Source organism: Pinus tabuliformis, chromosome 6 (assembly GCF_031772625.1).
Source record: "Pinus tabuliformis cultivar Carrire ecotype Pingquan chromosome 6, CPIR1, whole genome shotgun sequence".
Classification (NCBI taxonomy): domain Eukaryota; kingdom Viridiplantae; phylum Streptophyta; class Pinopsida; order Pinales; family Pinaceae; genus Pinus; species Pinus tabuliformis.
Genome location: NC_142292.1, coordinates 1735303781 through 1735325416, shown reverse-complemented (window position 1 = coordinate 1735325416; position 21636 = coordinate 1735303781). Strand labels below are relative to the sequence as shown.

Below are 21636 nucleotides of genomic sequence, written 5' to 3'. Positions count from 1 at the left end.
AACTACTCTATCATTGCCACCTAGCTCCATGTGTGTTACAATGTCACACTTGTGTCCACTAGTTGTTTGGTGTCAGGAAATCCGGGATCTCACTATTTTAGTAAGCTTTTTCCTCTTGCACTCTCAGAGGCCTAGATGCTCGGAAGCCTTGGTGCATCTCGGATAGGTCTGGATGCTCGGATGAATCCAGATAGACAAACATCCACCTAGTTCACATGCATTGCTCGATGCTTGGATGGATGGCTATCCATTGTCTCATGGAACCATTACCCATCGGAACCTGGACCAAGTCTTTCTGGATTCCATCACTTCAAACTCAGGTTTATCTTCATTCCAGGGGAGTGCTATATACCATTGGAAAGTTCTTTGAGAGGGCTATCAAACCAAACACTTTTCATGCTCTTTTCAATAAGGTATCTGGAGGCAAAATGTTTGCAAAGATAGACTAGCTAGGCTCCACATCCAACACTCAACAAACAAGCTAGACTTCCAACATTCATGAATCGAAGACAACTTCATGTATACAACAATGACATCAATGACAATGGATACTTAACAAGCTTCCCTTGAAATTGACATAAATCACTGAACTTGACATCAACGGCAACAAACTACCATCATACTCAACATTTTATCCCTAATGATGTGGATATCACTTGATCTTGAGAATATGTTTTAGGTGGTTCATGGCACATGCAACAAAGATCCCTTAAGTGATGGTTTAACATCTCTCCAACATAGTGAAGAGGATGTCTAGCCCAGCTTTGAGTGCACATATGACATTGCATCCCCAATGTTGCCCCTCTTGAGATGAGCCTTGGGCTTTAAGGAGACCCCACATGGTTGTACGCCCATTTGCTAGACCTCCAAATGCTGAAATGATAAGCCAAGAAGCCAAGAAGCCAAGAAGCCAAGGCATTGGTTTCATTGATGATGTGCCCATATGGAGCCAAGACATCCCTAGGTTGGCCGTGAACTTATTTGATGGACCTTCCCTTGTTTTAGAGCCCAGATAATGATGGAGACCACTTGAGATGGTTTGGAAGGGCAAGTACCCCCTATTTTGATGCCAATGCTTGATCCTAGGACTAATATGTCACCCATGCATGCCCTAGGAGGGTGACGTGAACCTTCTTGATGATGACGTCTTGGTGGAGGAGATGTACCAATGCATTTGGATGATGTCCTTTGGAGTGAGGAGCACTCTTGGACCCATTTTGTCACTTGCTTGATGGAGATGCCCATTTCTAAAGGATGACATCATGTTGGAGAGCCTTTCCTCCTACACGAGTGGGGGATTTATGACATATTTCTTACGTTTTGTCATTTTGTAAAGTTATTTTGAGGTCGGCTTTGAATGCTTTATGCAAACATTTAGGGATTTTTGTTGTAAATTAGTGAAAAATGACTTGGTTGCCCTCCTAAAAAAGAAGGGAAGTCATTTTCACTTATTCATCATCAGACACTCTCTCTTCACTTGAGTAAATGTGCACTATTTGTCTTCTCATTTTCTCTTGGATGCAATGGATAATTGATGGAGCGAATCATCTTGGGAAGGGTGTTTTTGCATGAAGACTATCTTTGGATTGATGAAGTGATTCTTGATTGAATGGTGTAAATTTATTGTCATTTTTCTTCTATTTTATATGCCATTTTATGAAAGTAGGGTTTCTATTGTGCCATATTAAAAGGTGCAAAATATTTCATGAAATTTTGTTTCTATATGTTATGCAAAATTTGTCATTCAAGAATTCATCAAAGGAACTTCTTGCATGCATCCTTTAACCTTAAATTTCCTTCTAAAAGAATTTGCTAGGGTTTCTAAAGAGAAACTATTTAGTCTTCCACTCTCTCCATTCAAGTCATCCAAGTCCTTCGATCATTGACCTTGCCCTCTTTGACTCCATTGCCCAATTGAATAGAAGCACTAGTCTATTTGTGGGATCACCCTTAAAATCTCTCCTCTTTATTTCTTGTTTACTGGGGTTATGGTTTGGTTTAACTTTGCATTTAATAACATTTTTGTTCCTATATGTTATTGTGTTTTAGGTGTAAATTACATCTATTAATATTTGAAAGCAAATACTAACATTTATTGCATGTCCCCGCCCAAATTTAGGGCTGATATCCACGGTTTGTATTGCTGTTTTATGCATCTTTAACCATTAAAACCTAAAAATTGACCTATCCCTCGCTGACCTCTTAAATGGCCTTCAATCCTTTGTTGATTTCATTATTTAGACTGTAGAGGCTATTTCTTTGCTGCCGTATGCTTTTGCATGCTGTAAATTTGCATATCATAAAAATGCTAGCTTATAACAGCTTGTTTCTAGTTTATTGGGGTTGGTGAAAGTGTACTTGAACATTTATAACTCTTCTCTTGGCTTCTAGGGCTTTTGTCGGTACCTTCTCCCATAACCATTATACTCTTATTGCCCTGAACCCTCCTTTATTGAAGAAATTTTTAGGTGATTTATCTGCTAGCTCCTTAGAGAGCCATTTGGCTTGGAACCCTAGTCATCTAACCTCTAAGTATTGCTAGGGAAGCCTCCCTTGTGGGGATAACATCCAACCAAAGAATCACAGGAGAGAGGCCACTGAGGTGACAATGGTGGCTAATCTCTTTCTTGCCATAAGACCTAGATTGCCTAGTGAGGCTTTGCACTATGCCCACTAGATTTTGTGGTAACAGGTTTCAAAGAAGAAAAATAAATCAGCTATACAATTGGCAGTACAATTTCTGCTAAGATAAGATGGTATATTATGTCCAATGAATGAATAACAAAATACATTCCAAACTCTTGAAAAGATGGAATCTGGATACAGTGTTGTTTTGCTGTTATTCTTGTAATTTTCCTGAACCATTATAAGTGTTTTTTGCATGTGCTTTTATTTGTCTTGAACTTGTGTATCTTGGAGTCTTGCATAAAATTTGTTAAATTGATTGTTAGCTTGTATTTATATGACATGCCGAGCAAATGGCAAAGTTTCAATTTGATTCAAACATAAAAATAGGGAATTGTCTAATTGTTTTACTTTTTCAAACCATTTGGTTGTATTTTCATCAATATTGTTGTATATGGATCCAAAAAGTAGAACAGTTAGACTACTCCTAAAATTAGGGCTTGAAAATCAAATGGCCTACTTGAGTTCAAATGACAATACAGCTTTTAACATTGTAGTGTACAAATCATTTCTACAGATTCAAGTGCAGAAAATAGATGTCATTTTGTTACAGCACTAATCTTCATATTAATTCCACAAATGTGATACCTTCCAGAGTTTGAACTTGTGTCACTGGCATGCCAATGTCATATCACCACAGCTGAAAAGATGATAGACATCAATTTTTATAATTATTTCAGACAAAAACCATGTTTAATTGTATTTTCAATTTGACGGTGGTCTTTGAAAACCTAGAATAAATTATTGATAGTGATCTGGTGGTCAGAAATTGGCTGTGAAAATTAGGGAACTGCTGATAAGATATTGCTGAAGTTACTTGGAAATACCTTGGGAACCTAAAACTATTGTTTGGTATATATCACCAGAGAGAAGGCAGCAATTTTGAGGAGGTCCAAATTTAGAGCCAAACAATATCCCCAGTAGTGTTTTGCAGGTTTGATTTGGTGAGAAGGAACTCAGCAATGTTTTCAATATTGGTTGGTTTCGTGGCTCTTGCTAAAGGATGGAGGAATATTGATTGAATGACCGACCTACTTTATTTGAACAATCGAGTAGAAGGACGAGTGGTTGAGTTCTATTAGAAAATATTCTATGGCACGGCTTGCTGGGACTTGGCTAGGCATTCACTTTTATTTTGTTTAGTTAAACTTCGCGAATGCACGAAAACACGTTATCTTAGCGAATGTATATTTTTAGAAAATGAATTAGATATTTTAAATTGAAATATTTCAAGTTGAGCGAGTCATCACTAGATAGGTGCAGCGAATGTTTGAAGGGGTTGATTGAAGATTTGTAAAGTTTTGTAGATGTTCTATGCTAAGAGCAATTTCACTTTTCTCACAACAATCATACAAGTAGATAAGCAAAATGCAGATAGAACATATAAGCAGATCTTACAGAAGACAAATCAGAAACAAGAAAAATGTATGTGTTCGTTTCGGCGGTCAACAGGATGCTTCAACCAGCAAAGTCTCCTTTGGTCAGCCAGCCCAGCATGTGTCACAACAACCCTCCAACCAGTAGATGAGTCAACCCAAGTCAGTTCTACAAAAGTCAACGCTGTCCTGAAAAGTCAACGCAGGGGCAGCAAGCTAAAAGTCAACGCAGCAGCAAAACGGTCAACCCTTTGACCTCGATTTTTGTGCCAGGTAGTACGGCCTTCAAAAATCGAACCTCCCACAAGTTTTCAGCTTGTTTGGACCAAGTGTTGACCAAAGTCAACGCTGGTCAAACTTCTGCGAAACCCTAGCAGCAGAAACCCTAGCAGCAGAAAAATCCTCTTCGTCCTTCCCACGTGTGGCTAAAATTCGTCCTCCAGGTAGCTCGTACTTTTTAGAATGAGAGAGGAAGATGTGAGTTGTGTTATGATCAAATTCTCTCCAACTTTTCCTGTATATATATCCATCAATGAGGGTGTGTGACACATCTGTTGGGCATGTGAGCCTACATTACAAAACTGGCTGACCTTGCACATATAATTTATTAAGAATAATAAATTCAAAATATAAGTTTTGCTCATCGGATTAAGACTATTTTTATATGGATTTTACACCTCTCAGAAAGAGGAATCCAACAAAAATATTAGCCTCTTAATCTGAGCATCAGAACATGGAGTTTGGACCTAGTTGTCCAAAATTAACACTCCCTCTCAACTAGGGAGAACTCCATCTATTAGTGCAATTAACATCGTGAGTCATCCCGCCGAAACTTGCTTTGCTGGCTTCTTTATTTTAGAACAGAAGTGGGTCAGTCACAAAGACATCATTCCCCGACTGACATAATCAGTCCAGAGGTCCCAGACCTCACAAATCTTGATCCCAGATCAAGTGGTTGGACCATGCCATCCTAGATAGAGAGTACGGCAATCTCTGATGCGTCCATCAGTCTTTGCTAATAGTCTCTAGCTTTTCCACACCTCATTGGCCAAATGAGAGGTACTTCCCATGAGCCCTGAACTCAATGGGTAGGATGCATACGGGGCACATATTAAATGAGTGGCGAACCAGCTCAATAATCACAAGGGTGGGGCAGAAGCATTATGAGTGCTTATAGCTCCGAGAAGCTATCCCCAAAGCCCCCCAGAGCTCCCAGAGCTCATCGTCCAACAGGACCCACATCATAGGGTCTTTCCACGACACCAAGACTCTCACGGAAGGTTAGGAACTTGACCTTCCCCAGGGGCTTAGTGAGAATATCCGCGACCTGCTCATCAGTTCCTATATGATCGAGCCTTACGGCGCCTCGCTGTACCATATCCCGGATAAAGTGGTACCTGATATCAATATGCTTGGATCGGTCGTGGAACACAGGATTCTCAGTCATACGAATCCCACTCTGATTATCACAGAGTATTACAGTGGTATCTAGCACATGTTGGAACAGCTCACTAAAGAGCTTCCTCAACCAAACTGCTTCACAACAGGCCATACTAGCAGCAATGTATTCGGCCTCCGCGGTGCTCAAAGCCACCGACTTCTGCTTCCTGCTCATCCATGAGATCGAAGCAGAACCAAGATTGAAACAGCATCCAGATGTGCTCTTACGATCCACCACACTGCCAGCCCAATCGGCATCAGTATATCCCCGGAGTATCACACTCCCGGCAGTGTATCTCAGCCCATGGTTTATCGTGCCCCGAAGATATCTCAAAAGATTCTTGGCACCAACCCAGTGAAAATGATGAGGCTCAACCATCTGTTGACTCAAAGTATTCACTGCAAAACATATGTCCGGACGGGTGTTCTCTAAGAACATCAAAGCTCCTATGAGTTGACGATACTCAGTAGGATTGGCCAAGATAGGCCCTGCAGCGCTGCCACTCAACTTCTTAAAGTTGAGTTCCATTGGTGTCGACACGGACTTACAGTCCACCATCCCAAATCTTTCCAGAAGCTTCACAATATACTTTCCTTGAGAAAGGAAAATCTCTCCAGGTCTCTGCCAGACCTCCAGGCCTAGGAAATAGTGCATCAGTCCTAGGTCTTTCATCTCGAACTCAGCAGCAAGCTCCCTCTTACATTGATGAATGAGAGGGTCATCACCTGTCAGGAAGAGGTCGTCCACATACAGCACTAGAATGAGAGGCTTTCCTTCCACAACCTTAAAGTAAAGGTTTGGATCAGCATTGCTTCGAGTGAAGCCCAGCTTCATCAAGTAACTATCCATCCTCTCATACCAAGCTCTGGGTGCTTGCTTTAACCCATAGAGGGCTTTCTTCAACCTGCAGACATAAGTGTCTCGATCTTGAACTTCAAATCCCAGAGGTTGTTCTACATACACCTCTTCCTTTATTGCACCATGCAGAAAAGCGGTCTTGACATCCATCTGATGAAGACTCCATCCTTGCGTAGCAGCAAGGGCTATGATGGATCGGATGGTGGTATATCGAGCCACAGGTGCAAATATATCGTCATAGTCAATTCCTTCCTTTTGAGAGAAGCCACGGGCAACAAATCTTGCCTTAAACTTTTCAGCACTCCCATCAGATCCATGTTTAATCTTGTAGAGCCATTTAGCGGTGACAACAGATTTGTCCTTCGGTCTCGGGACCACATCCCAGACATCATTCTTCATAATAGCCTCATATTCTTCATGCATAGCATCCTTCCAGACTTGATGCTTGATGGCTTCCTCAAAAGATCCAGGTTCAGATTGTATAATAGTACTCATGGCAGCTAGATACCCTTGGTATCTACACGGCTTCTTGCTTTCTCGGAATGTTCCCCTTGGGGCAGCATGACCCTCAGCATCTTCGAGGGTGTCCCTGAGCCATGATGGCCTCTTTCCTAGAGAAGGGGAAGGATCAATAGGGTCCATTGGCCCTTCAACATCAGGCATAGTCTCATCCTGGGGTTCTTCCAGATTTCCAGGTCTTTCTTCATGGTTTTCTTCAGATCTAGGAAGATCTACTACTTTCTTCAGGGAAGCATCTTCGTCAAAAGTGACATCATGGCTTATCTCTACTTCCCTTTGACCAGGTACATAGACTCTATATGCCTTAGAAGTCTCACTGTAGCCCACAAACATTCCTTTCTTCCCAGTAGCATCCAGCTTACTTCTCTTTTCTTTCGGCACATGAAAATAGATAGGACATCCAAAAATTCTAAAATGTGAGACATCAGGTTTCTTACCAGAGAAAACCTCTTCGGGAGTTTTGGAGTCCAAAGCGGATGAGGGCATCGGTTTTGAATGTACACAGCAGTATTTGCAGCTTCTCCCCACAGAAACTTTGGAAGACCCTGGTCACATAGCATGGCACGGGCAGCTTCCACAATAGTCCTATTCTTGCGTTCAGCAACACCATTCTGCTCAGGAGTATATGCAGTGGTAGTCTCCCTCTTAATGCCAGCTTCTCTGCAAAAGTCTTTGAACTCATTTGACTCATATTCAGTGCCATTGTCAGTCCTCAAAATCTTGATCTTCTTTCCGGTCATATTTTCCACCAAGGCTTTGAAGGTACGGAACCACATGAAAGCCTCATCCTTCTTCTTCAAGAAGTATATCCAGGTTTTGCGAGAGAAGTCATCAGTAAATGTCATATAGTAAGAACATCCCCCCAGGGATGTTACAGGCAACATACCGGAAAGATCAGAATGGACCAGTTGCAATATCTCAGATGTCTTTGTGACACTTGAGGGGAAAGGTCCCCTTGTATGTTTTCCTTCAGCACAACCCTTACATACACCTTTATGATTATTTCCAAAATCAGGCATCCCTGTCACCACCTTCCTTGCTTCGGGAAGAGCCTTGTAATGAAGGTGTCCAAATCTTCGGTGCCATAGTTCGGTTTGACGGATAGTATCACAAGTCATAGCTCCCAACGGACTCCCTCCAACCTGGTAGAGTGTACCAACCCTAAAACCAATTGAGATAGCTTCCTTGAAGCTCTTCTTCCACATGAGTACCTTTCCATCAGAGAAAGTTACATTGAATCCTTTGTCTTCCATGGCAGATACAGACACAAGGTTCTTCTTTAATTTGGGTACATAGAGTACATCTTGTAGATGGAGGACTTGTCCTTGAGACAAGTGGAGGGTCACAGTCCCGGTCCCTTTCACAGGATAAGTGGCATTATCCCCAAGGATAATTTCTAGATTAGTATCCCTTTCAACCATGTCAGAAAGTGCTTCCTTGAATCCGGTGATGTGTCTTGAGGCACCACTATCGATTAGCCAGACATCCATAGTGTCGGGCGGAGATGCAGCTGAGAGAGCAGATATTAGAATATACTCATTTCTTTTATCAACAACATTAGACTCCTCATACCTGGTATTTCTGGTCCTTTTAGAAGGTGGATTGTTTCCTTCAAAGTGAGCCTTCCTCTTTCCTTTGGATTTGTCATTTCTTCGATTCCCATTCCTTCGGTTGTTGTTGTTGTCGTCACTATCGGGAGAATTCTTCTGGAAGGGGCATTCTCTAGCATAGTGTCCAGTCCTATGGCAGGGGAAACATTTACCCTTCTTCTTTTGAGTCTTAGTCCTTCCTTTGTCCTTGGAACCACCAGAGTTTCAAATTCCTTCATCCTTGTTTCTTCTTGCATACATCTAGACAGAAGCTCATCAAAGTTAGGGATGGTATTATTGTTGAGAAAGGTAGTTGAGAATAGTTGTCTCCCCAATAGCTAGCAGATTGTTCCTGGTTTCGGTCAACTTCATAAAGAAAGTTTGAATAGACTCGTCTCGGCCCTTCTTCATATTCTTCAACTTGTTCTTGAGGAATAGCACTTGGTTCACATTGTTTACTCGGAACATAAGTATCAGTTTGTCATACATCTCCTTGGATGCGCCTAGTTCAGATATGTAGGCAACCAGACTCTTATTTATGGTTCCCTGATCAGCAGCTTTGCTCTGATTTCTCCCTTCTTATACTTGTGTTTAACAGCAGCAGAGGCATTTGGTGGAGGTTCTTGAATCTTCCCTGTCACATGATCTAGGAGATCATGATCTTCTAATTTGAGATCTAATAACATCTTCCAGGCATGGAAGTCATCACTTCCAGTCAGCTTGTCATTCTCCCTGAATTCAAGCTTAGAGGAATCCATTTCCTTCGATGATGATTGCTATAGATAGAGTTTGTCTTCACCTTAGCTCTGATACCATGTAAAGTTTTGTAGATGTTCTATGCTAAGAGCAATTTCACTTTTCTCACAACAATCATACAAGTAGATAAGCAAAATGCAGATAGAACATATACGCAGATCTTATAGAAGACAAATCAGAAACAAGAAAAATGTATGTGTTCGTTTCGGCGGTCAACAGGATGCTTCAACCAGCAAAGTCTCCTTTGGTCAGCCAGCCCAGCATGTGTCACAACAACCCTCCAACCAGTAGATGAGTCAACCCAAGTCAGTTCTACAAAAGTCAACGCTGTCCTGAAAAGTCAACGCAGGGGCAGCAAGCTAAAAGTCAACGCAGCAGCAAAACGGTCAACCCTTTGACCTCGATTTTTGTGCCAGGTAGTACGGCCTTCAAAAATCGAACCTCCCACAAGTTTTCAGCTTGTTTGGACCAAGCGTTGACCAAAGTCAACGCTGGTCAAACTTCTGCGAAACCCTAGCAGCAGAAAAATCTTCTTCGTCCTTCCCACGTGTGGCTGAAATTCGTCCTCCAGGTAGCTCGTACTTTTTAGGATGAGAGAGGAAGATGTGAGTTGTGTTATGATCAAATTCTCTCCAACTTTTCCTGTATATATATCCATCAATGAGGGTGTGTGACACATCTGTTGGGCATGTGAGCCTACATTACAAAACTGGCTGACCTTGCACATATAATTTATTAAGAATAATAAATTCAAAATATAAGTTCTGCTCATCGGATTAAGACTATTTTTATATGGATTTTACACCTCTCAGAAAGAGGAATCCAACAAAAATATTAGCCTCTTAATCTGAGCATCAGAACATGGAGTTTGGACCTAGTTGTCCAAAATTAACAAGATTCCAACTATATGCATGATGAGGCCTAGATTAAGTGAGTTGAGACCCAAGGGTATCATGAACAAGCATGTTGTTGGAGTAGCTTCATTCATGCTTGTATATGATGGCAGATAGATTCTGAGTTCTAAACTTCTAGTATTGCAATCAGGAAAGAAATGACAGACAGTAACTTATTGACAGTGTACAAGCAGTATAGAATAATGAAACAATAGACATTAAATTGCTGACACTATACAAGCATGTTAGAGAGTATTGATGGTTGAGATACATAAAATTAGTTAACTGTATGGGCTTCAATAGACAAGTCAGTGGAGGGGTTTCACTGGCACACATTTAGTCACAGGTTGTTGTCAGACTTTAAAGTCTAAGAACTATAGGGGGTGAGCTGGAAATAATTATGAATGAGTAAACATTGGCACCCATTATTTGCAATGCCTCACAATTTTTTAAGGACACAGGCTCTTTTAGGAAGGTGTGAGACTCACAAATCCAAATAGTGCAGTTTAAAATGGACGCAAAAGATGGCACCATTTACAATGAAAGGTTTTCCTTGGATGAAAGAATTAGAAATATGAGGGGAAACTAAAGGAAGGGGTTCCTGTTTAATGGTTTATCCCCAGAGGTTGTAGAGGGGGCTTGCATACTATCATGAACTTTAATTGTCAGGATTGCAATATTTTGTAAGAGCTTTGGCAATTCATTTCTATATAGAAGAAGTATTCATTCCTACAGTGAGGTTTTAGTGAACTAATTAGGTTGAATATGACATCTTGAAGTAGTTTGATCTCTCTAGAGCTTTATGCATGAATGATATTAAATTCTCTGTACACATCTTACCGTACTACTTGGGAATCAAAATAAAGGTTTCATTATCAGTATTTCATTATCAGTATTGGTTATCACTGGACTGAATGGTGTTAAAATTTCTCGTATACATCTTATCTTAGGAATCAAAATAAAGGCACAGCTGTGGGTATTTGTCATCACTGGAGTGTTCTTCCCAAGTGCTTGACAACATGGCCATGTGATTTGACTGTAAATATCCTCGAGGTAGGGTCTGCATTGAATGAAGGGATTGGGCAGGTGGCAACAATGTGCTTGCTCTCATATTTTAAGTAATACCTCAAGGGGAGAGCATGCTTTATTGCATTTTTTGTTCAGCATCTGTGTTTCTGTTCTTGGTTCCATTACTCAAGTATTAGATAGTACTGATTGCTGCAAGAGTGACTATCAATGAGAGATCTGAATGAACTTTTGGGGTTATGCAGGTCTTCAAATACAGCAAGCACTGCCGAGTATGTGACAAATGTGTTGATGGCTTTGATCATCATTGTCGGGTATGAAGTATATATTTAAATGGCCTTTGTTTCTCGTTCTATAATAGTCAATGGGCAGTTAGACAAGCATTATTTCTGTTTAACAATCTAATCTTGTGCTTCTGCCTAATACCAGTGGTTATTTCTAAATGTTTTGATTCATACAGTGGCTTAATAACTGCATTGGTAAGAAGAACTACAAGGGATTTTTCACACTTATGGTATCTGCTCTTTTCCTGGTAAGTTGTTCTCTCAAATCATTCATTTAATTTGTATAATAGGATGATCAGTCTGGCCATATTATGAAATCATGCACATGCTGTCTTGTTCATAATTCTTTTCCTCAAGCAGTAAATCGAAAGATGTGGAAGGTTGCCGCTGAGACCTGCTAGTTGAGTTTATCATTTAGGTTCACCCTGTGTATTTTCCTCTTGTTGTTACTACCTGGTGCATTTTCTTTTGGTTTGTTTTTGTGTCAGCCTCTGCTTACCCGTTTACTTCCAGTTTATTACCCGATAGGCCTCTCAAGTGTTTTAATTTTTGTTATATGAGTTCCATTGAAAAGAACCATATGCCAGCTGTAACTGGTCTTCCAGAGTTTCTTAGGAGTAAAGCTCTCATTCATGTAGATTCTGTTGACTTGTAGTAAGCATTTATTTAGTATTTTCCGCTTTGCGTGATTATTGACAGGTATTCGTGGTTTGTACATCTTGGACTTGGGGTTGCAGCTTATTCTGCAGTGGGTTATAGGAATCGTTGTGCTGGTCTCCTGTTTCATAAATCGGAGTCACTTTGATGTGGAGATCATCTCTAAATTGGGCAGCGGGTTCTCGTTGGTGCCATTTATTGTTGTAGTTGTGAGTATTTCTTAAAGTTTAGTCCTCTTTGATTCTTTCTATAAAATTGACATCTCTATGCCGCTACTGTTGGTTGGAGTGTTGTAGTAAGTGGAATTTTGAGCCTATGACAATGAAACTATTAATCTTATTGCTTTCTTATTGCAGGCAGCTTGCACCATACTGGCGATGATTGCTTCACTTCCTCTTGGGCAACTATTCTTCTTCCACGTTCTGCTCATGAAAAAGGTAGAAAATGTCTGCCCTCCTCAGGAATGATGTCGATATTCACTCCATTTGAGAAAAGTTAGAAAAATTTAGCATAGTTGCTTTGACAATTTCAGGGCATCAGCACTTATGATTACATTATAGCAATGAGGGAACAAGAACAGCAAGCTATGGAAGGAATACAGAGCCCTCAGATGTCCCCTGTAAGCTCTGCTACAGTAATGAGCAGTGCAAGTTCTGTCAGTGCTTTACACCGGGGTGCATGGTGCACTCCTCCACGGCTTCTTTTTGAGGATCAGGTATAGGAATCTTTTGTAACTGGCTTCCCATACCCCCTTTTTTGTTATACTACATGAAATACTTACTGTGCTCTTGTGATGCTTTTGTAGTTCTCTGTGTTGCCACCAGAAGGAGCAGTGTCTTCTCTTGAGGCGGGGAGTAGGAATGCAAAAAGGAAGCAAGGTGAAAGAGCAAGACAAAGGAACAGTGGATCAGTGAAGATAAGCCCCTGGACCCTGGCTCGTTTGAATGCTGAAGAGGTGTCAAAGGCAGCTGCCCAAGCAAGGCAAAAGTCAAAAGTTCTGCTGCCTATATCTAGGCAAGATAGTGCATTAAGGATAGATACGGACAGCAGTTTGGAGAGTAGTAGTAGAGATATAAGCACAGACATTATTCCTCGATCTCAGTACAAGAAGCGGAATTACAAAAGGGGTAGGCAACCGTCGCCGCCCAAACATTTTCCTCAAGCAAGGTCTTCTAGGCCAACTAGGCTTCCTATGAAACCTGTGACAGAAGCAGGCTGCAGTGTCAATTATGAAAGTGTGGATCGTACCCATCCAATTGCCGAGAGTTCTGCTAGTCTGGCTCCTTTACAATTTGAGGCTAGGAATGCCTTTTGTTCTAATCTAGCAATATCTACTGGCGGGCAGATTATTTCATCACCTGAAAGTAGTTTAACTTCTCCTGATATTCAACCTTTCAGGGAATCAACATCAAGCAAGGATCTATCAAACCTTTTGGCTGCTCCATTATCCTTTACAAAAGGGGTTCATCTCCACAGGTCTACAAGCGATGGATATGAAGCATCTGGAGGAGAGAGTCCGGATGATAGTGACCAGGCTTCTGTAAGCCACTCTAAACCAAACTGGAATAAGATGCTTTTTAATCCTGCTTACACTGAAAAAAGCCCAGCTGTGGAGCTACTGCCGAATCAGATGAGCGTATTGCCTTACAGACCAAACAAAATAAAATCGGCAGGTCAGTCAGCAGGACTGAGGATGCAGGCTAGTAATGGGAAGGGTGTGATGAGAAAGCTTGCAGAGGAATCCCATTCAACCAATGAAATTAAATTTTGCCCTTCACAGTATGATTCCCCAGAAAGGGTCTAAAGATTGTTTCCATGTGCAAGAGAGTCTGGCCTGGATAATTATGCTAGGGCAGAGGCTGTGGTTTTGGGTTTTGGCTAATACTGTCTCATAAAGACTACAATCCTCATTTTGTCTCGCTGGAGAACAATCAGAGATGCAGAAAACAAAAATTATCATTGGCCTACTTCAGCATTTTCTGGTTTTGATTAAGTGCCACCAGAGTCAAGTTGAAGCCATTTTGTAAAATTCCGATAGGGTGCCATGGCATGAATTCAGAGAGTAATTGGTCCTAGTCTCTATCTCACATTTTAAAAAAATTTATGATGGGCTATATGCTATAGTATGTGGATCGTTTGGGCCAGTGTTCTATTGCTTCTATGATGCCCACTTAAAATATATTTTGACATCTCTACCCGGCTAAGGAAAAAAAATGCAGCCAAATTTCTTTCATCAAATTCATACAAAATTTTCATCAACTAACAATATGTTAGGAAAGCATAAATGTTTCTGCTACTACTAACCTCTGTACGCTGCAACTGTTTACCTTTTAGATCCTATATCAGGCATCATCAACACACAAGCTATGCAAAATTTTGAGTGTTAGTCTATTTTAGGCCTCTTTACAAGCTTAATCCCTTCATTTTCTTGGACACAGCAAAACATGATCAAGTTGTTTCTATAAAAATTTGGCAGCTGTTGCCAAGCATGTATTATGGTTGTCAGCTTGATAAGTTTTCAAATACTGCGAGTTCAAATAGGTTATGCGTTTTCAAATTTGTGAGTTCAGTTGTAACTGAGTTGAAAAATTGTAAAGCGAGTTTTATGGATATACTTTTAAATCTATCTAGGCTTTTGGGATAAAGCTTAGTAACGAAAATCAGCATTGTACAATAGTCATCATCTCGGAAAAAATTTCAGAGTTGTACAATGCATAGTTTTGTCTGTTTTGGTAAGAGGTAAGGCTGGTGGTGTACAAAGATAAGAAGACATGCAGTTATCATTAAAACATGATGTGGTACTAATAGTTTTGTAAGTTCTTTTTCTCTGTTAATGTTATGAAATATTATTTCATCTGATACATCAGGTCAATAATGTTTTTGGTTGGAGGAATCTACACATAAGTTTTTGAATGTTTTAACAGTAGTGACATTGGGAAAGTCTTATGCCCAATTGTAACGATGTTAATAAGAGGGAATAAAAAAACTCCCTGCACCATGAAAGGTATTGCGGTTATAACTCCTTTCAAGTATCCATTACCACCGAATACCTTATTGTAATGAGGTCAGCATGAGGAATGAATAAAACTTTTTGGATCATGAATGATATGCAGCTCACTCCTTGCAAGTATTCTTTACCATCTAATACCCACAAAAGGCATAAGTATTGAGTTGGTGGTATCATTGCCATTTATGGTGTGCAGTTTCCAAAAACTTCAATTTTGCAACCTACCAGCACTTTGCTTACACGGGCTTGGAGGATGATATTTTTTTTTATTGGATTCACACTTTTGATGAGGATTTTTATTGTTTTGATGATTGTGACCTCCCTAGACGGAGGAATCTATTGTATTTTGATAATCTATATTTCAATTTTGATGAGGATATTGTATTTTGATAATGTATATTTCGCTTTTGACGAGGACATCCACTGGAGGAGATTTTGGCATATATTTTGAGGGCGGTTAGCTTCTAGATGTAGTATGGGCACGGGATTTTCCCAAATGCGATCATAATAGAAATTCAGGTAAAAATTGTCACAATTATGGTGATCTTAAAATCTGTCACAAAAATATTATTATCGAATATATGAGCACTCTATTGGACACCTTTATAGGAGGGTGTCCACTTTGTAGAGACATCTATTCACTTGTACTACACATGTGGCATTGGTTCGCCATATTCTATTATTGTTGATTAGTTTCTCCTTTGTTTGTTAGAGGATATCAGGTTTTTCAGACATAGATTTAGGAGTTTGTTGAGATTTCATGCGATTTATTGTAGAGTTTGTTGAGATCTAATGCGATATATTGTAGAAGTGGTTAGATTATTTTTTTAATCGTGTAAATTAAGAAGAGTCTCCTCGTTTGCAAATTGGTGAGAAGTCTTGGAACACAATTTTTTCGCATTTGTTTCTTGTGATTGGTCTCTGCCCCTACATGTCGCGAATCCAGTGTGTTGGACACGATTCTCTGTGGACATGTGTCCGATTTGCTGCTGGCGAGTCTCCGAAGTTAGGGATTCGTGTTAGGAAGGTGTCCCATTTGTGCCCAGAGAGAATCGCAATTTGCTGTTTGGGTGTTGTGGGAGTGACCGGCAAAGGAGATAAGAGTTTTGTATGATGGTGATACTCGGGTTCATATTCCACACCACCAGATGCATGTATTATATTGGATACAAAGGAGGATGCAAAAGAGAGCAGTTGATGCATATATTACATTGGATACAGAGGAGGATGCCAAAGAGAGTAGTTGAGGCATATATTACATTGTTGATGCATATATTACATTGGATACAGAGGAGGATGCAAAAGAGAGCAGTTGTGGTACAAGAGAGCAGTTGTGGTACTGATGCTAAGTCTGATGTTGAGCTATAGGCATTCTTCCTTGTTGTTCTTACTATTTTCTTGTGTTTGTCCAATGTCAATTTATTGTATTCGTCATTGATATAGTAGTAAGTGCTAGTTGTAAACTTGTCATTGACGAATCATGATTGTGTGCATAATCTTACAATGTAAATGTATGATCGAATTTGTATCACCATGCGAATTTGTGTAATATATATATAGGAGTTGTCTATAATGCGACTTTTTGGAGATTCCGGTGACGGAATCCGGCGGAAGAAATTGAGGTTAAATCTTGATTTGTTGCAGCTAAAATGGTTTTTTAACTGCATATTTGGATTCAGCACCCTTGAAAACCCCTGGGACGCTTTCATTGTGCAGAAACTAGCTATCAAACTTGCTATTCCAATAAATTCCTGCCGGATTTCGACCGGAAAAACCCGCCGAAAAAACTTTCAAAAAGTCGCGTTATAGACAACTGCTATATATATATATATATAAATGTGTCCTATGTGTCATGTTTAGGAGGTCCTTATGTCCCATGTTGGACTCTTGTATTTGCGTGTCTTGTGTTTCCCGTGCCCTTGTGTTAGGTGATTTAGTGTTTAAAGTGTTACAATGATGGATGGTCAATCATTTAAGAAATATGGTATATGATTCTTGGAGCACACTAGTTAGGTTTTTATTACAAGTTTGGACTTGTCAAAGGTTACTTGAGTGCTAGAGAAGAGTGGTGACACTACATTGGAGATGTAAGTTATTTCTTGAAGAGTGGTGACACTACATTGGAGATGTAAGTTATTTCTGGTTTGTTTACTTATAGTGTACAAGTATTTGCTTTTTTATCCATTGTGAACAACATCTACTCATATTTATCTACTCATATTTTCATCTAGCAAGAAGTGGTGCACTGGTCCTTCCATGGAGTAATTTTTTGTTAATTTCTTCAAAAAATTACCTCCTCAAGGTGCATCTTGGCCCTTCTTGCCAAAAAATCAACTTTTTTCTTATAAATCTCAGAATCCAAATACTTCCTCTTTTGTTTATTTTTGCAATCTAAAATCTTATTTTATAACTATATCATAAAAATTAAACTGCAATAAAACCATACCGCTCCAAATTCCCACCATAAGATTAACTCTCCTTCGACAAACAAAGTGCTGGAATATTGTTTTTCAAAACCCCTAGATTTCTTGCTTGTGAAACCCTTGAAGTGTGTTTGGTTGCAAATCCTTATTGGGATATTGACTAATTGTTTGAATTTGATTTATTTTATTGAATAAAAATCACGAGAAACTGATTTAAACACATTTTATTTAATTTTAAGGCAAATAACCATTTTTTTTTGTTTTTCAAATCCATTTGTTAGCAAAATATCACTCAATAAGACTTTGAGTTAGCAAAATATCACTTAGTAAGACTTTGAATTTTAGTTTTAAATTTAGATTGGACATTTTATAATATCATGTGTATAGATTTGAAGTTATAAATGTGAGTATTAGGCGCTAAAGGTTTAGATTTTTTTTGCTCCCTTTGCACGAGTTTAGTGGTGTTTTTATATTTTGAAGACAAGCATATATTTTTAAGAATTAACATTATTAAGAATTGGTTATAAATCTGGATTTTTTTTGAAACATTATTCATATAAGATTAGCCTTGAGCTAGTCTTAAAAAAACATAGACATTTAACCCTTGGGCCTTAGTTTGCTCTAATTTGATCATTTTGAAAGCATCTAATATGTTAATTTGGATATGGAATTTGTCTTGTGAGAAAATCATTTCAATATGTCTGACATTGATGTGTGCTTGTTATTTGACAAATCTAATTCACTTGGTAAAATTCTTATGGTGTGTTTGATAGAGATAGCCTAATTTAGCACTTGTGATAGCTTTAATAAGTGTTCATAAATTTTCTTAAATTTGGAAATTTTTGTGTTTTTATCTCACAAACAAAGTTCACGGTGATCAATTGTTGTTTACAAGCAAGGGTTTTGTGTTTCATTGCATTATCTTGGATTCAGTTGCTTCACCTAGTCTTGTCGCATTGAATAATATTCAAAGGCTAATTTAAATTCTAGTTCAAGTGCTGAAACCAAAAACATAATCATATGTCTTAAATTGAATAATAATAAATTAATAACCTCACTAAGCTTTTCCCAACGTCCACCACACATTGCTACATTTTGAGCTTAGTCAACCTAAGGAAGATCTTTGATTAGGAACCCCATAGTCATAAAGAGAGAGAAGTAGAATGACTAAGGTGATAGTGGTGGCCTATCTATAGTTCCCCTTAGGGTCTCATCTCCATGATTAGGACTTTTACATCTAATAAGAACTTGGGAGGTGACACAGAGGCATTTTAAAATGTGCACAAATCCTTGTTAGCTCCTCACAAAAGCATCAACATAAACATAATTAATAAATGACTCTTACCGTTTTTCAACAATGTTTTTATACCAGTGGTCACTAATTTATAGCTTTGTAACATTTTTGAAATCAAGCTTGGGAGGTTTGAATTCTTCCACTAATTCAGTGAATGAGAACACAACACATCTTATGTATAACCCATTTTTCTAGGGAGTTGTTTATAATGGGACTTTTTGGAGATTCCGGTGACGGAATCCGGCGGAAGAAATTGAGGTTAAATCTTGATTTGTTGCAGTTAAAATGGTTTTTTAACTGCATATTTGGATTCAGCACCCTCGAAAACCCCTGGGACGCTTTCATTGTGCAGAAACTAGCTATCAAACTTGCGATTCCAATAAATTCCTGCCGGATTTCGACCGGAAAAACCCACCGGAAAGGCTTTCAAAAAGTCGCGTTATAGACAACTGCTTTTTCTAGTCATTCAATATGACATTTAATAAAAGTTAATTTGCATTATGTTATGATTTAAAATTTCTTGGTCATCAAAGAATATGTTACTCAGTTCCTTTGAAATTTCTATGATAGTGTTGTTTTGAAGGATGGTGGCATTGATTGGCTGATATACACGACCCTTGTGAAGTTTTCTTCGAAGTTAGAATATATAACTCCACACTTCTATTCCTACATGGATTTAGGATTATGGATGAGAATATTAAGTTTGAATTATCCTTGCTTAGTTTTCATAAGCTTCTTTTTCATGTATGTTGCTTTAAAGATCTTTGAATCAAAGGCCTTCTAAGGAGGGGCTTTGAAACTTAAACCTCGATGTTTATAATGATAAAATCATGCATACTAGCAAAGTACTCTTATTGAATTCAAGCATATTTCAGCATATATTAAACCATTTTTTTGTCTATGGCCACTCATGTGAAGGAAATATTCTAGTTCCCTCCACTGTTGTCTCTTGTGCATATTCTAGGGGTTATAGCTAATGTTCGTTGTTTGCATCGTCTCATCCTACTATAGTGAGGCCAAATCAAACTCCATAGAAATGAATGTGAAGGAATTGCATTCAAAACCTTTCTCAAAAATCTAACTTTACATAGCCTTGTAGAATGACGAAAGTAGCACAAGATTCATCTCCACCAATGATGTCAATCAAGCAAAACATAGATAACATAGAGTTGGGAGCGTGAGCTGACTCTAAACTCTATGATAGAGTTGCATAAAATCAACTCTGTAATGACTTGCCTACAATGAAAAATTACAAAGTCCTACTAAATAAACTGTGACACAATGCAAGCATGCATGGTAGTTTATCTAAAAATATACTTGCCCCTACCACATGCCCTCCCATAACCAAGGTAAAATAAATCATAATTGTTGAAGACACTGATGGTAAAACATGCTATCACTCAAGTTTGAATCTCATAATAGTGTTAGAGACATCGATGGTAATGTTGGTGTCTAGGTAGGGGTGATTTATCTACCTTGTTCCGACATTAATCTTATCAATCTGGGTGCGTATACTTTCAAGGAAACACACAAGGTATATGCAGGGGCAACGCGTAATCTTTCCCAACCAAGGGTTTGTGGTTTAAGATTCAAAACAAAAATGCAAGTTTAACAATTTACAGAACTATTAGAAATAACTATAAGCAATAAGGAACTGTAACAACACAGCTTAATAAATCACACATACACAAACACACAACACCTGATTAGAAGAGCGGGCCTAGCGCTCTGATCAGGGCTGTGTTAGCCACGAAAAGGATTATAACAACAAAATGAACAATCTTTATTAATCGGTAACAAAGGTTTACAATACTGATGGGTGAACCCCCATTCACAGGATCAACCTGCATTTTATACACAGTGAGGGAGATTAACAAATCTCCCAAAAACATAGCAACTGCAGATACAAAGATATCCATTAGTTGAAACAGCATCAGCATCAGATGTTTGAGATAGCAAGAAAGCCTAAGAATAGTTTAGGGAGCCTGTTCCCCGAGCTGCGCGTTCTCCTTCTGATCGGCCGTCGCCAGTTCTGTTGCAATATGCTAAGTTGAGGGTTCATGTTTTCATGCCGTGGTCAAACACACAGTTTAGTACTACGAATAGATAGACTCCGTGCATTTTACTTCATTAATTAATATACACCAATAGGACAAGTAAGGGGGAATTTACCTTATAAATTTATCATAACAGTATGGGTAAATGAGTGAAAAAGGGTCAAAAAGGGTAATGGAAATAGGCAGAAAGATAGCCCGATTTGGTACCCAACATCTCCCCCCAACTAGCCTACTGCATGTCCTCATGCAGTCCTCCGTTTTCGCAAATCTGGGTTCCGTAAATTGTAGGTTTCATGACGTTGGGCAAGATCATATTCCTTAGCCATTTCTGTCCCTAGAACTTTAAATCCGTTTGAGAGGACAACTTCCTTCCACCAATCCATCGGGACATCATAAGCTGGAGTATAATCTTTAGTAGGCAACCAGAGAACAGGGAACTGAAACTGGAGCCCCATCCACCGGGACCCACATGTCTGGACACATGCCACATACCTGGGCACCCTAGTAAGTACATGTGCAAAATTTGGTGCCCCAAAAGGTTCTCTCTCCCGGACGGCTGTTGGTGACATCATCCACCTCCTCTGACAGCAACTAAGGGCCTCTTTTTGAAATGTGGTGAGTTGCTTGACACAAAGATCAAGACACCATTTTTGTGTCCTCACCATTCTATCTCTGTTTTCCCCAATCCCTAGAAAGGTCCTGTGCTTATTGAACATTATGTCTGACCTCTCATGTTCCCCTCTTACTATAAATGGCTTTGTAACTTGATTG

At 39.2% G+C, this 21636-nt stretch overlaps 1 protein-coding gene across 1 annotated transcript in view; it reads left to right on the top strand.

Moving 5' to 3' along the window:
- Positions 1-14943, top strand: part of LOC149265825 (putative protein S-acyltransferase 22) — a 63576-nt gene extending 48633 nt beyond the window's left edge. Inside the window, exons 4-9 of the mRNA XM_089429786.1 lie at positions 11389-11457; positions 11604-11675; positions 12165-12293; positions 12441-12521; positions 12617-12799; positions 12890-14943. Of these exons, the coding sequence (XP_089285912.1) occupies positions 11389-11457; positions 11604-11675; positions 12165-12293; positions 12441-12521; positions 12617-12799; positions 12890-13888 (1533 nt within the window). The 3' untranslated portion in view covers positions 13889-14943. The remainder of the gene's footprint in view (positions 1-11388; positions 11458-11603; positions 11676-12164; positions 12294-12440; positions 12522-12616; positions 12800-12889) is intronic.
- Positions 14944-21636: the final 6693 nt, after the last annotated feature.